The sequence below is a fragment of the Chelmon rostratus genome, chromosome 6 (genome assembly GCF_017976325.1).
Source record: "Chelmon rostratus isolate fCheRos1 chromosome 6, fCheRos1.pri, whole genome shotgun sequence".
In the NCBI taxonomy this organism is placed as follows: Eukaryota; Metazoa; Chordata; class Actinopteri; order Chaetodontiformes; family Chaetodontidae; genus Chelmon; species Chelmon rostratus.
Genome location: NC_055663.1, coordinates 12,163,874 through 12,182,083, shown reverse-complemented (window position 1 = coordinate 12,182,083; position 18,210 = coordinate 12,163,874). Strand labels below are relative to the sequence as shown.

At 44.4% G+C, this 18,210-nt stretch overlaps 1 protein-coding gene and 1 non-coding gene across 2 annotated transcripts; both read left to right on the top strand.

Moving 5' to 3' along the window:
* Positions 1-104: 104 nt before the first annotated feature.
* Positions 105-177, top strand: trnar-ucg. The gene has a single exon. It is a non-coding gene; the product is annotated as a tRNA-Arg (tRNA).
* Positions 178-567: 390 nt separating this feature from the next.
* LOC121607498 (Golgi apparatus membrane protein TVP23 homolog A-like) lies at positions 568-1,901 on the top strand. Its single transcript, XM_041938336.1, has 6 exons — positions 568-677; positions 1,025-1,169; positions 1,287-1,376; positions 1,461-1,589; positions 1,664-1,792; positions 1,875-1,901. The coding sequence occupies exons 1-6, from the start codon at positions 598-600 to the stop codon at positions 1,899-1,901; spliced, it is 600 nt and encodes a 199-aa protein (XP_041794270.1). The 5' UTR covers positions 568-597.
* The last annotated feature ends 16,309 nt before the right edge of the window (positions 1,902-18,210 follow it).

Here is an 18,210-nt window from a genome sequence, read left to right as displayed (position 1 = left end):
TGGGCAAACGTGAATTATTCCCAACGTCTGGCACACAAACCACCCCACCTAGCCAATACGGCCACATGACAAAAGTAGAAAAAGGGTTTATTGAGCATATCAAGGGCCGCGTGGCCTAATGGATAAGGCGTCTGACTTCGGATCAGAAGATTGCAGGTTCGAGTCCTGCCGCGGTCGTTTTGAAACACTTTGATTCGACCGGACCATATTCCGTAACAAATTAGAAATCCATTATCGACATTTACACGATTATACTGCCATACGATGATGGATTTAACTGTCATGGCAATTTCAATGAATCCCCATTAACGCAAAAATTATTTTAATAACCTCTTCCTGATGTGGACGTATAAGTGGTGGTTGAGAAGGCAGTGTCGGTACTATTTCACTGTAACACCTGGTTTATTCTCAGCCCTATAATACAGCCACGCTTTGCACAAATGGTACTTCCTTTTTCCATCACGTATCTATGATCATAAAAGCCAATGGACATGTCCTCTGATGCCTCTGATGTACGGTGTTTCGCTGTGTTGTATCAGCGAGGATGACCTGGCGTGATTTATCCTGGTGTGTTTTGTCTTTGCTTCTTGTCAGACGATGGCGGATGACACGGAGGATGTGGAGCTGGACTTTGCTGCTGACGAGCAGGAGAGGGCGCGGAGAAGCGCAGTCATAAGGTGCGCTGCAGGAAATCATTATTATAACACAGACTCATTGGTCTTACACAGTCTTTTGCTCTTATTACTATAAAACCAGTAGGGACATTGTGCAGTTGAAGGATTGTTCAGCTTGTTATAATTTGTAGTATAAATACTATGAAACGTCTTAAACAAATCTCTAAATAACTTCCAGTTATTGCCCTTCATATGGCTGATTTTTTTCAGTTGTATAAAATCTGGTTTTATTTTCATACATCATCAGGGGAAGTCTTCTGTGCTGAAAAGAAGTTTTCTCTGCCTGCTGTAAGTGCACATGCTTCATGGCATTTTTAGGCTCCTCATCATTTCTAATCCTGTGATTTCAGACACCCTCTCGCCTCCTTTTTCCACCTGTTCTTCCGGGTGGTTGCCATCGTCGCCTATTTGCTGTGTGACTGGTTCAGTGAGAGCTTTGCCTCGTGTTTCGTCCTGATCGTCGCTCTGCTCTCTTTTGACTTCTGGTCTGTCAAGGTGAGAGGTCAGCTAGGTCTGCTGCTGATTCGCCTTACTTTCTTGTGCACTTCAGCAGTTGAATCCCTTTCTCTGACCTCACTGGCTGCGATCACTCACATTTGTGCTGTGCTTCAGAATGTAACCGGCAGGCTGTTGGTGGGGCTGCGCTGGTGGAATCAGATTGACGAGGATGGGAAGAGCCTCTGGGTGTTTGAGGCCAAAAAAGTAAGTTATTTTTGTGTGGCATTTGGAGCGTGTAAGAGCATTTTGGGGGGTATTAAACATTGGGTTATTGCTCTGTGTGTGCAGACCTCCAGGGGCAATAACATCGGGACAGAGGCAGAGGCAAGGATTTTCTGGCTGGGTCTCATCATCTGTCCGCTTATATGGACATTCTTCTTCTTCACCTCCCTCTTCTCCCTGAAGATTAAATGGCTGGTGAGATACATGCTGCTTATGTGCATGCTCTGCTTCAGACTTCACACTTAAATGCATTTGTCTGTCTTTCCCAGTCACTTGTGGTAGCTAGTATTTCCCTCCAAGTGGCTAATCTCTATGGTTACCTTCGCTGCAAGGCGGTGGGAGAGGACGGCCAGCCTCCAGACACCAGCTCTTTCACAGGACAGCACCTCCTGCAGCGTGTGAGTGACTGACTGCAGCATTAAGCACGTCAGCGGGCATTAGAACTGAACATAAACTGACTAATAACTTCTCCTCTTCCAGCCAGACATCATCTTTGGGATGCTATGAAGATTACCCTCCTGCATCCATGTAGCCACTTTGCTGTACTTGTGTGTGTGTGTGTCTATGTGTGGGTCTTTGTCTGTGTGTGGACGAGAGAGAGGAGGAGGAGGGAGATAGATGAGAGCTGCCTTGTCTCCAAAGTTTCCACAAACTGCATCTACTTGAACGGCTGTGTGCCCTGTGCATGCCTTATGCTGCAGACTGTTCATGTCACATATCACCCATGGATCTGTTATGTCAATAAAAGATAAGTGCATTATACATTCTGTCCTAATCAGCGATTTCTTTTCAAGCAGCTCATACACAAGACTAGATTGTGGTGTTCTTTTGTCTCTGTGGCAAACCTGGTAGTTGACAGGGCTCCATGCCCTGCAGTAGGACACACAGGCCTAAATCTAATGTAGGAGCCCTAAACTGGCCGTAGCACCCCTCCAGAGAGTTGGCTGCACTGGAGAAAGAAAAGAAAAAAGTTTACGTGTGTCAGTTGTTCCACAAAGCCTCTAAAAGTTTGAAGAGGAAATACTGATTGCATCTCTGAGACTGCGTTAAGCATGAATTACATGTGAACTAACCGTCAAAGGTTGATGAAAGCTTGTAGTGTGCATTAGGCCTCTAAGTTGTGGGCTGAGTGCGCTTCAGTGCACTCATGATGAATAAATGAACAAAAGCACACAAACCCCACAAAAAGAAAGGCAGTCATGATCAAACAAAAAAACTCAAAATTATTTAAATGTTATTCAAACATAATTTAAAATCCTAAAGGCTCTGTTTAGTTGAAGCGTTTTAGATTATAAATCATTTAGTGGGAATTTTTATTCCATGAGTAGCTGAATTTTAGAAATATTCATTGTGAAGTGTCGATTGAGGTCTAACTCAGATGTATTTTTTCCATTAATTTGTGATTCCAAACTTAATCTTCCTATTTTCTTTTCTTTTTTTTTTTTTTTTTACACCAATTTTGCTATTTTATTTAAGGTCGTATTACAGCCCATCCCTCAACAGCAATGCAGTGGGTGTTTCAAAAAGTATACACTTAATTATGATTAAATGATTAAATCACTAATCAATGAGAGCTCTGTTCTGAGAAAAGAAACTATATTCATTACGACAATTTGGTGTCTAACATTCTGCCATTATTTGCTGTTAACGTGGCTGAGAGACATATTTGGAAAAACCTTTGTGTCCTTTAATTTCTGTCAGTATAATTATCACATTTAAGGGGGTTTAGAAAACATTTTCTTCTGGCCGTACAGATTTGGAGGGAACCGTTCACACCGCTCTTGGCCGTGGCCCCGGTGCTCCTATACAAACGCCTCGGACCTCAAAGATCTTTAATTCGTAGAGAGGGCTTACTCCTGCGGCCAATCTGCGAAACCCTGTGATCAGTGTTGGGCGGGAAATCGTTTTCTTGTGCTCACATGTTTAAACATACAATAGCCTACTGGTTTGCTATGTCAAGTAGATAGTAACATCCAGACATTAAATTAACTTTAGCCCTTATATAGCACAATTTGGCTGCCTGTGGTCACCAGGTTTGCTTTATGTTGGCCTGAGCTGCAGTCACACAGCCACATTTCTGTTGAAATTGTTAGAATTTTAAATGTGTACCAACATAGCATGGCAAAAGAGCATCTTTAGGATTTTCTAATGTAAATCAGGCTAGAAAATGTTGACAGACCACAACAACTAAAGTGGAAGACCGACAGATGCATATAAAGATGGATTCTCACATAAATTATAGCACTGAAAACCTCTCAAAAAGGATGAAAAGAACTTGGAAATTTTGTTTGTTTTTTAACTGGAAATATAAATTACAATCTCTCATAACTAGTGCTCTTGTCTGTTTCAAATAAAAGCTAAATATATATTCACATATATAAGATTAAGGATGGCCATGTATGTGTGCACATACCAGAAATTTGACTCGGATTGAAAATTGCAATCATTTTACTTGCATATGAAAAAAAGGCTTGCTGCTCAATGAGGACAAGAAGAAAATATTCCCGTGCGACTGAATGGCCCTTGAGGAGACTCTGGGGTGTCACATTCTGTCTCCAAGGTGAAGGATGAACTTTCAATCTAAACGTCCCTGAAACTTAAAAAAAAATCAATATACTGCTCGTAATGAAGTGGAAATGTGAACAACTACAATTTTCACAGCACCTGATCAAAAGATCAGAAGCTCCAGAAAAGTTGCAAAAAGGACCTCGAGGTGAAAATGTTTTTTCAACTACAGAATAAAAGGGTTTGTCTTGTGCATTGTTTGATCATGTTCATATTATTAGTCGTGGTAATAGTACCAGCAGCCTGGTAGTAGTAGTATAAGCGACGAAATCAATTAAAAGCAAGAGAAAAGTGGTACGAGTGAGACGTCTTACTGAGCTCGGACAGTCTTTGTTGCCGGCGGACTCTGCGATTGGTCAACACGCTGCCCTGGTCCTGACATGACGTCAGTGCGGGAGCGAGTAGAGGAAGCGCGCAGAGCGGAGGAGAGGCAGAGGCTGGAGGACTGAGGATGGATCCGGACCCACCTGAGCACTTCTGCGCTGACACGCTGCACAAGGGCCCGATGTGAAGGCAGAAAAATTTATGTGGAAAATTGACTCCGAGCTGAAGTTGAGGACCTTTCCGTCCAGAGTCTGCTCCGCTTCTCAGACAGGTAAGAAAAGCGCCTGGAAACACACGGGATGTGCACGTACAGCGTTACATTTGACCAGCTTTGAACCTGTTCTCGTGGTATATCCATGTGTCTTATGCAGATTATTTAGGGCCGCGGAAGATGTATATGTTCAGTTTACATCTTAGTTTATTTTTTTTGACGCGTGGTAACATTATTCAGAAACGCCCTTGCGTTTCATTTAAAGCGAGGGGTAAGCGTATAGGTGTTTGGTCCATAAACAGACAAAAAAAAAAAAGAAAAAGAAAAACACCTCTTGTTCTTTAAATTGCCAGAATATTACACCACGCGCCTCGGCCTGTTATTATGATCAGTAACAAATGTGAAACAGTCTAGTTTGAGAAGAAGTGGGCCAATCGCAACTCTCATTAAAAGTAGGGATCCGTTCCTCCCCGGAGCACTAAAGAGCCAAATTAAATCAGCTTAAAACCAAACTCCATTCACATTTAGGAGATTTTTCTTTCTTTCTTTCTTTCTTTTTTTTTTTTTTTTCAAAAGAGGTAGCTGTTGATCTCGGAGCTGAGCCTGCTGCTGCAGCACAGAGCCGTAAAGCTGTCTCAGGTTCATGGTCATGCTTTCAGGCCGACATGCAGTTCGGCCACAGCGGCTGAGACTGGCTCACATGAACACGAAGCCTCTGAGTGTTTTAGCAGCGTACATGTGTGGATACAGACTTTAAGTTCTGCAGCATGAATCTCCACGTCTTTACAACAACGTGTCAGGTTTACGCCACTGTTAAATGCCAGCAGTCAGTCATGGTGAGCGTTAAGATGTCATGAAGTTGTGTAAAATATGTGACAGATACCTCGTGAATGAGGCAGAGCGCAGCTCTGCAGAACACAGGCCTGTCCTGCTCATTAACTGTGCAACCTCGATATGTTTCAATGTGCATGTGCATCATTTTCACTGAACTTGTCTTTCAAATGCGTCCTTTGCCAGATTAAACTATATATATATATTTTAAGTCTCTCCCGGAGTGACAAGAAGAAACATTCTGCTTGTGTATTATGTAACAGATTCCTTACAGAAACATAGTGCAATTGATGCTAATGCAGTAGCCCCACCACACATAGCCTATTTATCTATAGATATAAAATAATATTTTATTGTCTCACGAAAACCTGCAGTAATCTGATATTTCTGATGGTTTGTTAAATATAGCTACAGTATAAAATGAAATGCACAGAAATATAAGTATGCCACTGAGTAGGCCTTCAGCCAGACACCTCATGCTTCACCACAGGAACATTTGATTAGTTCAGAACAAAGTGTGTGTTTCCCTGAATGTTCACACTGAACACACCTGATCCGCATCCTGTGATGATGCTCTCCGAGGCCGTGTGAACTGTACCTGAGCTGGGACTGTGTTTGTGAACGTTTCAGGCCTGCCTCCAGCTCCTCCTCCACCTGCAGCCTGCCGGAGTGTGACAGGAGGTCCGTTTCTGTCTTTGGTTATCTAGCTGTATGAGTGTTAAATGCCTGTCATAAAGCTAGATAACCGAAAGTAGAAATCACTTCCGTATCGTTGCGTTCGCTCCCGTCGGAGAGGAGACGCGCGTTGACCTTCACCTCATGAAGGTAAGAAAATAGTTTCGCTTTGTGTGATTTTCTTGAAGTTTAATACAGAAAAATTAGCCTGCAAATAATTCCGAATGGCGCGTGCGAAAGGTGGGTGTAGTCACGTGGTGTAAAAATTACACATCCGTTTTTAATATGGCCTATGGGCTGTGTGAGTTTTTTATTATAACCATATTATATGCATTGCAATAGTGTGCAGAGTTTTTTCTTCTAGAAAAATGTTTATGTATTTATTATATTTATTATCCTGAGAGACAGAAAAGATAAGTCAACAAAAATGCCTTCCACACAATATGATGTTGATTTTTTTTAATGTCAGGGAGGAAAGAAAAAGTTCACGCAGAGTTTACAGAGTAGAGGCTTAAAAATCTTTGATTCTGTTTTTTATGTGTCTCACCTCTGTTTATTTTGAGGATTTGGTTTACGAGCTGCGTGAATTGACTAAGGGCCTGCAGTCAATAAGCAGCCATGTTTAAGGGCTGCTGTGCATTCAGGTCCTCTGCAGCTGATGTTGTACCAGTGGGTGGAGGGGAAACTTTCCTTTCTCCATTTCAAAGGTTTCCAAATGTATATGCACAAGACCTGAGATTTATTATCATCATCTGAGAGGAATTTTGTTTTTATTGGGTGGGGGAAAAAAATCATTTAGGCAGATGTGCAAGAGTGGGTCACAATCGATCTCTTTCACAGCAGAAGTTTTGAGTAGGAAAAGCACAAGTGTCCCGGTCAGTGGTGACAGTGAGCCAGCAGCGAAACAGAATTCAGCCATCATTGGTTTTATTATTCACACCTGTGCTTCTCCGACTGTGACAGGTCAGAGAGTCCTCAGTGAAAGAGGCCTATCGCACCTCAGAGTGTTTCATCTGATCCCTCCTGCTCACCTGCAGGAAGTGAAAAAAACTGTGAAGTCCTCCAGGATTTCGGCGCTCTGGGTCAGACTGGTGTGTTGATGTGCCCTCCCCAGTCAATGCTGCCTGATTTATCTGCGGCATTTCATGGCATACAGTTTAATTCATTTAGTTTTATCTTTTGGATCAGTCTTTCCCTTGTATTTAAAAAAAATCACATTTTGCATTGAACCAGTGCGACTTTGTTGACAGAAGAAAGCAAAGGGGAGGCTAACGCTTTGTCCAGGCCCTACTGTCTCCAGAACTGCTAATAATGCAGTCGAGTGGTGTAGCACCCCACACACACACACACACACACACACACACACACAGGGTTAAAAAAAAACACTTGGCGTCTGCATTTAAAGCTGTAGAGAATCTCGGGACCTTTGGGAGACATTGTGTCCGGGCTCAATGAGAAGGCCAGGGCCATCCTGTAGACAGGAGCTGAACTTTTCAACTTGGTACTTCAGCGCTGTGTGGTGCATACGTTCAGCCCGGAGAATGCCGCTAAAGCCTAAAGAGCACTAAAGTGAGATGAGTTTTCATTCACTCTGCTAACTACCTATTGCAGAAGAGCTCGCTGTCAAACCGGGCTAATTGCTTCGTTTCACAGCGAGATATTGGTGTGAAAAGGCCGTGGTCCAAGTCTTTCCCTGAGCTTTGGCTGGTTGCATGTCAACATGGCGCTCCTCCATAATGAATGGGAATAAAAATGCTTGAGGCTTTATTTATGGGATGTTCCAAGGCATCCTTCTTTCAACATGTGTGCATGTATGATGCAAATGTTTCTTTTTGGGCTTTTATTAGAGCAGAACTTCACACTCATGCAGGAAAGAGAAAATAATGAGGTTTGCTGTTTGACTGAGCCAAGCTGGTCAGAGATTTCACAGTTCTGATAACTTTGCAACGTGCCACTGGTTTAAAGAAAAACCGAATGTTTAGCTATGCTGATAACTGGAAGTTCAAAATGTGCTTTTCATGTTTTATTTCTCTGTTTTCTCTCTTCCGCCTGCTGTTGTTACAGGCCTCCGAATAACTGCATTCAGTGATGTGGGATCCCTGAAAAGAGGGTAGAGCCGTAATTAAAAGAGAAACGAGGAGAGAAAAACGGTTGGCCCGGAATTGCCACCTCCTCCCCCCACCTCCCACTCCTCACCCTTTTTACCCAAGAGCCTCTAATGCCATCTGCACTGCCAACGGGGGACGCTTTGCCCGTGCCAGGAGGCGGACAAAGACCCTGCTGGATCCTTGGAGTATGGGCGCGCTCGGAGGAGCCATCTTGGGAGATGTTGCTGCGACACCTAAAATGGCTGGGCTGGCATACGAGGTGAGCTGCATCATGGTTTTCTGTTGGGTACCAGTGGTGATGGTGGTGGGCAGGAGGTGGCGTTGTGTGTGTGTGTGTATGCGCGTGTGATTGTGTATGATGGGGGATGGGGACAGGAGGACAGACGAGGGAAAAGAAGAAGAGTTTCCCGTTTCCTCCCCAGTCACACATGCCCTCTCCCTTTTCGCTTCTATCTTCTGCTGCTGCTAATTAGCAGTTAAGGGGTGATGCGAGGGGGGCGGCGGGTGAGGAAGGGTGGTGGTAGTTGGTGGTGAAGGGGGTGGGGTGCGAGCTGGGTAGCAAACAAAATTAATGAGCTGGCACTGGTTGAAGGAAACCTGCCACCCTCTCTTGTCATGGTGCTTCTTTACTCCCTGATGCACACCAGGCAGCAGTGTGTGTACGGCGCGTTTCCACCCGACGACCCTCACAGATTAATTCATGCAAAACCGCTTCTGTTATGAAATTTATTTAGTACAGTATCTTAATGTGCTGCACCCCTCAGGTGAATTTTGTCGAGTAGAGGGGGGGGGGGAGGGGGGGCGATGATTTTCTATTTGGGAAATCACATTATTGTTTTTAAAAGTAGAACCATCACATCTGAGATTTAATTCTCTACGTGAACAAAAGGATTCTGGCTGAGAGGTTCAACGCTGAATATTAGCAGTTTTTCCTTCTTTTTTTTAAACTCTATTTTTGTGCATTTTTGTGAACGGGCAGGCCGCCGGGGGTAATGCGACATGGCTCGTATGTTATCAGCAGTTAGCTTCGTGCTAAGGGTTACTTTCCCCGTGGTCTCAGGAAGAAAGAGAGACAACACCAACAGGGCATCCAGAAGGATCTTTTGCTTCATCAGGACATCTGAAGTGTCTCAAATGGCATTTTTGAAACACTTCAGAGGACTGCTTGCATGTTGGATCTCATACATTTGATACCAATTACAACAGGATATGTGCAATAAAAGCCACTCAGACGTTGCACACGGGGAGGAACTCCTTTGACACGCGCAGACTAAAAATGTCAGACATCACCAATGTAAAAATGTCACATTCTTCATAAATGTGACAACAAGGACCACCAAATATCAAAGCTCCAAATCTTTATCGGTGCCATCCCTGTAACCTCTCTCCCTCTCTTTCTCACACACACACACACACACACACACACACACACACATGCAGATCGTGGCGTAGAGCTGCTCTGTACCCCCGGTGGCTCTGGCAGCGACCTGAAGCAAAAAAGAGAGACACGTGAGCATGTGTGTCCAGGGCCAACATGTGCAGCTGCAGTGCTTGTGTGTTAATGAACAGTGCAGTGCGTTTTCACATTATCATTCAGCCCCGCTCTCTCTCTCTCTCTCTACCCTCAATAGCTGTTTAGTCCCCCCCACCCACCACCCCTCCTCCGCCCTCCGTAAAGGCTTGCTTTCCCACCATTGTGGGAGCCGGTGCTGCGGCGGGCCTGGGCTGGGGGGCAGGGTGGGAAAGACCTTCCAGACTAGACATGAGCAGATGCCTGAGACATTAGACTGTCGTGCGGATCACCGGGGTCGGGTGAGCCGCTGAGTTTTAATGTGTGCAAGTGTATGTGTGTTTGATATGTGTGTGATGTGTGTGTGTGTGTGTGTGTGTGTGTGTGTGTGTGTGTGTGTGTGGGGGGGGGGGGGGGGGGGGGGGGGGGGGGGGGGGGGGTTAGCAGTCCAGACCCTGGAGTGCCACCTGACTGTTCATTAGTCTATTCAGCCTCTTCTGCATGTCTGAGAGGGATGGAGATGCTGCTTTTTTTCCTGCTAAATGAGAAGGATTTCACTGGCATTAGAGATGCATTCACACATGATATGCATGTGGGTGCATACGCTCAGGCCTCCACCCTGCCACGCAGCAGATCGCGGTGCGCCATTAGAGGTGTAACACAATGATACTCCAACAACCACCAAGATGCATGTTTACGTTTTTAACACTGAGAGTGTGATTTGATTTTGCGCAGGTTGCCCGTCATCAGCCACGCACTCCTTTATCTTCGCTCGGTTAACCAGCTGGATGCGATTTGTCCCTCGCTCAAACAGAATCTGCATATTTTGTATCGCTCCCAGGTGCCGCAAAGACAGACATCATGAAAATCTCACAGGACAGTGGGTAGCACGGCGTGTCACCGAGAATGACTCAGCTAAGGCGATGGGTGTGCCTAACAAGCTGAATGATGTAACCTGCGGATAATGATTATTAATGAGCCTCATACTGTACGTGTGCCTCCACAAGATATGTAAGGCATGTGCAGCCCACGTGTCAAAAGCTTATTCCCTCCACTTATTCATATAAAAGACTCAGAGCTGTCTTTATAATTGCATTTGCGCTGCTCATCTGTGATATACGGCGCACTGCTTCGGGCAGATTTGACAGAAGAGAGAAAGCAGCGGTGGAGGCGAGAAATTAATCTTGGAGATACGGTAGCTTGCTCCATTGCTACGTCTCTGTCGCAGACCTCCATGTTACGTTGGAGAAAACAGGGGAGCGGGGGGTTGGGGCGGGGTGAGGGGGCAAAATTGTTTTTTGGAAAGTAAAACTAAAAGGTTGGCTCATCAAGGAAGGGTTAAAGATGGTGGAGACAATGAATGGCTGTATGTAAAGGAGGCACCAGAGGCAGGTGTAGCACATGGGCAGCCATGTTTGAGCCCCCAGTGTTACCTCTGCGTTTGCTGGTGAAGTTGCTAGCTCGTGCTAGCTGGTGCAGCAGTGCCATGCTAAAGCAATTTGCAGCCGCGGGGAGCTGGGCATGGACGTCTGGTGTGTGTGTGTGTGTGTGTGTGTGTGTGTGTGTGTGTGTGTGTGTGTGTGTGTAACTGTTCGTGATAGCTGCAGCAGTCGACAGAGACAGCGTGGTCAAAGAGAGGCGGTGACTGAAGCAAATTTGTCAGGGAAATGTATTCATCCTCACTATGCCTGCAAGGAGATCAGCCACTTTTTCTAGTATTTGGAGGATGTGAGAATGAGTGACACGCACGCAGAATATTTATCCCTGCAATGATTGCTGTCGGTAATTCTGACTAATTGCAGTACGCTGGTTGACATAACGCGCAATGAGCAGCAGGGAGTGAACACAGAATTAAAATACGCCATCAAGGTGAGCTCATCTTGATTTTAATATGTCTTACAAACACTTTAGTGGAGCTGCTGAAGAGGCTGGTTTTAATCTGCTCTGAGACAAAGAGAGTTTTCAATCATCTGAACTGAAACCGGAGCGGCTGAGCAGTGAGGTCACCGTGTCAGGAGGATTTAGGATGTGAGTGTCTCTGAATCTTCCTCTGTACACTGTGGATCCACGGTGGCAGACGACTCAAATATTCAGTTCCTTCTTGTACATAGCCAAAAAAAAAAAAAAATAGAAGAGAATGCATTTCCCCTGGAGAAAATGGCAGAATATAGATGATTACCTTTCCTTTCTTCTCCCTTTTCCTCTGTTATTCATTATTAACTATGTAGTGCTTTTGCTGTGTGGGGTTTTCGGTGCAAGGAAATTATAATGTGTGACATGATGAAGTGACAGTAGCCGGCGCTCACTTCCAATTCTGTGCGAGTGAGGCAGCGTAGCCATAGTAGCGATAAAATGTTAATACCATATAGCTCCTGGGTTACCTCTTCGGATTCTCCTCACTATGCGTGGACACTATTAATGTTTTAACGGCTCTGCTGTGATATATAAAGCCCAGCTCGCGGGCCGCCCATAGTCTTGGATGAGGTCCAATGTGGGTCAAGCGAGGCTCATCGGGCTTTTTTAATGCAACTTTGGCCGAGACTAATCTAGCACAAAGCCTGACATTAAGTATCTTAGAGGAAGATGGAGAGAAGTTTCTACATCCCAGGCTTTTCAGATTACGTCTGTTGGCCGTGGCGTCCCTGAGTAGGGGTCCTGTATGCTCCAATGAAAGCAAAGGAGAATTAGGTGACTGAGCCTTTAATACAGCGGCCCTTTGTAATCATATCAGGAGGAGATGAGGTTCTAGGGTGAGGAGAATTAGGGGGAATCCTTGGCGTGACCTCATTTAGACATGTTTTTCACTCTGCCGGTACAGTACGTGAATTCGATACCAGGGTAAAGGTTAAAAAAGAGGAAACCATCCAGAGTGTATCCTCATCCTCGTGTCAGTGGACGGACATACGACTCCATCATCAGAAATCAAGTCAAGTTCAAGTTCATGGGTGCAGCCGCTCTGTCTGCATCCAGGCGGAGAGAGTCTGCGGCCACCCTGGAGTAGAAGAGGGGGAGCAGGAGGTGGTGGTGGAGGGTGGGTGGATTCGGGGGTACATAGCCTTTGACCTCTGTTAGGGTTGCTATGGGAAAGAGGCCGGCCAGCTCAGTAATGTACGTCTGAAAAGGCCGAACTGTCAGAGCTGTCCAGCAGACGTCAACCCCCCACCACACACACACACACACTCACACACACTAACTCGAACCCATTCACACACACTCACAGATGGCACGGGCCAGCTTGGGAATGTTAGCGGCAACAGAACGCTTTATGTTCATCAGACACCGTTATAATTCACTCGGGCTTAAGAGTTACACATTACCAGTCTGCACCTCTTCCTCAGTGCATCACCGCTATTGTGTCGGCTCATTTTTCAGTCTCACCCTACACATCTAAACACCCATTGTGTGTGTGTGTGTGTGTGTGTATGTGTGCGCTGTGGGTTTATACGACACTAAATATACCATTACTGTGGTGAAACAACACCTGTCAGAAAATAAAATGACTTTTAACATTACGAACAAAGAGCTTTGTCTCCTTCCTCAAGTTCTGAATGAATGGCCCACACCTGCATTCTTGTGTTATTTTTCCTGCAGTCCGTCCATCTGTGTGAACTGCACGCACAGACATACAGATCAAATATCTGTGACACCAGCTAGACGTATATTTCAGTCTGCTCCTTTCTAGACCTCCAGCTCTCCATGTTTGAGTGACCGCGTGTCATGGAAGGCATGCAGAACCACTGATTGTAATACGTGCCTGTTTCCATGCCCCCTCTGCAAATGTGTGCAAGTGTGTCCTCATTTAAGGTTGCATTCATTCAGGGGAGGGGTCTCAGGAATAAAAGAGTGTGTATTTGCATACGCTGCATGCTGCCTGCAGGAGAGGGAGCAGTCAAAAAAAAGATGTCAGAGGTGGACAAAGAGAACGAGGACAAATCCTTCATTGTGGGGTTGGTGGGAGAAAGGGCTCGTCTGAATTGGGGAGTGGGCGAAAATTGACAGAGAAAGAGTTCGGGCTGGTTCCCTGCGGGGATAAAAGCCTTAAGATCCCTCCATGCATACAGCCTGAAAATGAGAGAGAAGAACAACATGCAGAGCACGGGGGCCTATTTTTTTTCACTGGGCATGAAAAGGAAGTTTGTTTTTCTGAAACACCGCCTACAATTTCTGATGTACAAGACGCAAGAAAATCACACACGACGACAGATTTAGTATCATCAAAACATAATATTCCACCTTAACCAAAGATCTTAGCTTTGCAGAGTCATTATTGCCTTTTGTATACTTTGTCTTAATTTGTATCTCCATAAACTCGCATACAACAGTACCTTTATGTGGGAGTTTGTTTGCTCTTTTTACGTGTTGTTTTACCCTGCGGCCCTTTGTCGTCTCTTTTTAATCTCTCTTGTACATGTTTTATTAATTGTGCAGCACTTTGAAAAATGCTTTACAAATTAAGCTTTTAATTGTCATTATGAATGTTTAATGGGCCAGAACTTGACAAAACTAATTTGCTTTAATGCTATAAAATCTTTCTTTCTGCCCAAAATGTGAAATGTTACCACACTGTCCATGCTGAGTGGAAGAAGTTCATGGAGCCAGGATTGATTGTCATGCTAATGATTCCCTCTGTCATTTATTCTCAGGACGGGACAGGATCCTGCAAGCCCTCCTGCCCTCTGTAGGAACCTGCTTTGGCTCGAGGAGATTGTGGACCAAGCTCAACCAAATGTCGTCATCAGAGACGAGACCGCGCTGATCATTAGTCACCTGAGCCCTGCAGGAAGAGCTTTGTGTTAAATGACTGAAGGAAGACATTGTCTGGAAGCCTTACATGTACAACTCACCATATGTCTGTTTCCATGAAGACAAGTGTATTTTAAGATATTATAAGAATGATAAAGTGTGTGCCATTAGACGTGCTTACGCAAATCTATTGTTTTAATACTTGCAAATAAAAAAGCTGCAAATGTTCCTACTGATCACTCAGTACACTGTGTGCATTTTCATAGCCAATTCAGTTATTAATAAATTTGTTCTCAAATGTTTGAATTTAATTAGTAATTAATAGGATATAAATGTATTATGGATAATGTTTATTGTTTACTGCTGTCAGTGACACTGAAAAACTAATAAAAATAATGAAAGTATTATCTCTGTGTAAGAGTCTTGTTTTTGATCAATAGGGTGCTTTATTTTGGTGATCAAACAATGTGGTTATTACACTGCTCACGTGTAAGCATCTGTGTTTTTATATGGAATAGTTTCAAAGGCGTTTTGTCTTCAATATAAAAAAATATATATGATCAGAGTAAGCGCCTGTGTATTTAGCAGTAGAAGGACATTTTCTCTCTCTTTTTTTATTCACATGGTAATGTGTGTGTGTGTGTGTGTGTGTGTGTGTGTGTGTGTGAGGATGGTGTGAGAAAGTGTTTGAGTGACCCCGCATTAAGTTTTAATTAGGAGGAGCAGACACGGGGACGTGTGTTGAATCAGTGTGGGAAAGAAAAGTTCATCAGCCACAAAACTCACTGCGCAAAATGACCCTGCCGCTATTAAAATATGCAACAAGCTTTTGTTCATTGGCCCCATATTTTATTTAGCAGGAAAATGTATGCAATCACACTGTGCAGATATTTTTGCTGCTCCTCGCGAAAAATGACAAACCTAAACTGGTGACATAAAGTCTGTCAAGTAAGAAAATGTGGCTAAAAAGACGCGTTTTATTACTTTAAATCAAGATGCGTCGCTGCCCACCAGGACCCAGTCTGGACGATTAATCAGGTTTTGGGATTACAGGCTGCGCTGGTGTCAATCGGACCTCAATCAGTGTCCGACTGATCCGTGTCCGGAGTCAAACAACAGATGGACACGCGCGGGGTCAACAGGGGATTATTTCCGTCTCATGAGGCCACGTGGAAACAAGCGAAAGGCTTAAAAGTGACGGGGGGGGGAAATCAGATAGTCCATTAGCTCAGTCCAAATTAGATGTTTCCTCGTTATGCCACGTGGCGCAGGTAGGCAGGTGAACGCCCTCTGTTTTCAATTTAACTGGTTCAGTTTCTCATTTATTAGCCTATTGCAGAGATTCCATATAAAAAAAAGGAAAAGTGTTATTATAATGCGATCGCATATATAATGCAGTATAGCATTTTATTCAGTAAAATAATTAAATAATTAAAAGCGTAGGCATGAGTTTGATGAATGCCAGCATTTGTTTCAATTTGTAATCAATGATGAACTGTTTGAATGAATAAAGTGTGAAAGTATCTTCATGAGACATCAATTAACATTAAAAAGAGAAGCTTTATTGGTGCCATGCAGGGAAAATGAAGTGTCACAGGAGGACAAGAACAGGTGCATGAAGATAAGTGGCTTAGAGCGTTATATACATCACGAGTATCTGCTTGTAAACGGAGCATCTAGAAAACCCAAATAATGGTCACTGCGTGCACCAAACAGACAGTAAATAAAGAGACAAAAATAGTTACAAACTGAGGAGGAAGTTGCAATAAAAAATGCAATTAAATAAGTCACTTAAGTGTTAACAGTGTGTAAAAACAGGGTGTTTTCACATGCGAAGTCATACTCATGTGACAGTGTAGCTCTGACATAGAGGCCCATGCATCAGTCAGCATGTTTCCAGCCCATCCAAACACTGCAGCGGCTGATTTCGGTGATTAGTTCCCCTCTCTGGATGAATGGAAACCAATTAGTGAAATCAGCCTCTGTAGAGTCTGGATGGAACGAAAGCAAAACATGTTGAAATGATTTTGCAAAAACTGTTACACTGGTGTGATTTTCATCATTAGGAGAAAAAAAAGAACCATGTTCTGTTGCCTTTACGCTCTGCATGCGCGTGCTTTAGGTTTCTTCCTGCAAACACATGCTGGAGAGCTTCAGGAACCGCCAGGACAGCTTCAGCGTCCAGGGTCCTGCACAGCTCCTCGGCTTAAATATCGCTTTTTGATGAGTGTCTTGTGAGGCGAGGCAGCTGGTCAGGGACCTGTTGGTGAAGTCCCTGCAGGTCAGCAGGGGTCAGGGGTCACGATGTGGACAGTCCCCCGGAGGACAATAAACAGGCTGGAGAGATGCTGAGGTCAGGAGCCGTCTGAGCCACAGCCAAAGGTCAAGGGCTGCTAATTAAGAGGCTATTTCCTGCTATTCCCCGGTGACCACTGCACCCACAGACAGACAGGAAGATGTGTGAAGAAGTCTATTCACTGGAGGTTCATAAAAGCTAGAGGAAAAATAACCACTGGACCAACATAAGAACAACAGCAGGTTCACCTCCAGGAGCTTTTCACTGAAGGAAACAACACTTTCAGAATATGGTTTCCCTCATCTAGAAAAATAAGGTCATATTTCTCAATTATTGTACTAAATTTGCATATTTTGTAAAGATTGACGAGTAGATGCATATTAATAGAAGACTTACAGTTCAGACAGAAACAGACAGAGACAGAGAGAGGCAGAGAGAGGCAGAGAGAGGCAGAGACCTCAGAGCTCGAGTGGAGGAATTCAAACATTTTGGAGGGAATAAAGTCGCTGGAAGTTGTTCATGTCTCGGCAGCCTCTCAGCGAGCCTATGCGCGTATGAACCTTTAGCATAAGAATGGAGATGGGGCCTGTGAACTCCTCTGACACTGACCTTTCTCCCAGGATGTGAATAGTATCACTCAAGGGCTGCACGGCAGCCTTTCAGCCGGACCTGAAGCTTGTCCTCGCCCAAACTCCTAATCAGGCTGATTTAATGTGTCCTACAAGTCCTTCCTCACCGCCCACCCCACTGCTGCCGCTTCAGAGGAGGCTGTGCAGCCGCTCACCGGAGGCGCACACACTCCGCGCAGCCCTGCCTCTGGGCCCCTGCACTTTGGGAAGTTAGAGGAGCTGGTTTGAAACAACAGGGGGGGGTCTTTCGCCTTCCATAGAGTCTGGGTCTCTTTATAATCAATCGGTTCCTCCCCTCAGGAGCTGACGCTTAATGCGGGCTGCTGTGGATTTCTCAAATGATTCAAGTGTGGAGGATGGAAATATGTAAAAAAAGAAAAAAAGAAAAAAGAAAACATATCTAACGTGAGAGGATCCGGTAGAATGGATCGTTTTGTGACCTCACGTGTTAAAAGAACAAAAAAAAATTACGGATATCGCAAGCTGTTTATATTTATTTTCAATGCAATAAGTCATTGTGGAGAATATCGCTCTGACAGCCATTAGGAATTCTCTGTAGAAAGAAGCGCGTAGTGCTGAAGGGACAGCGCCAACTGATCCTGGAACAGGAGACAAACTCCCTGTCTCTCACACACACACGCCATCATTATCCCCGAGCTTAAAACCTCATGTATAATCACCACAACGGCATAAAAGTGAAATAAACTCGTCCGTAAAAACGCGTTCATATAAGTAGACTAATTCTGCGTAAGTTTTAGTGGCACTCGTTTGGGGCTTCGCCCACCTGACTGAATAATATGTAAACTGAATACTATCCAGGCACATCTATGGGCCTACAGGAAGCAAATCAATCATCCTTAAATCGTCAAGATTCTGTATTTCAATGATCAAATCGAATCCTGTTTCCCGTCGAAGGGAAAATAT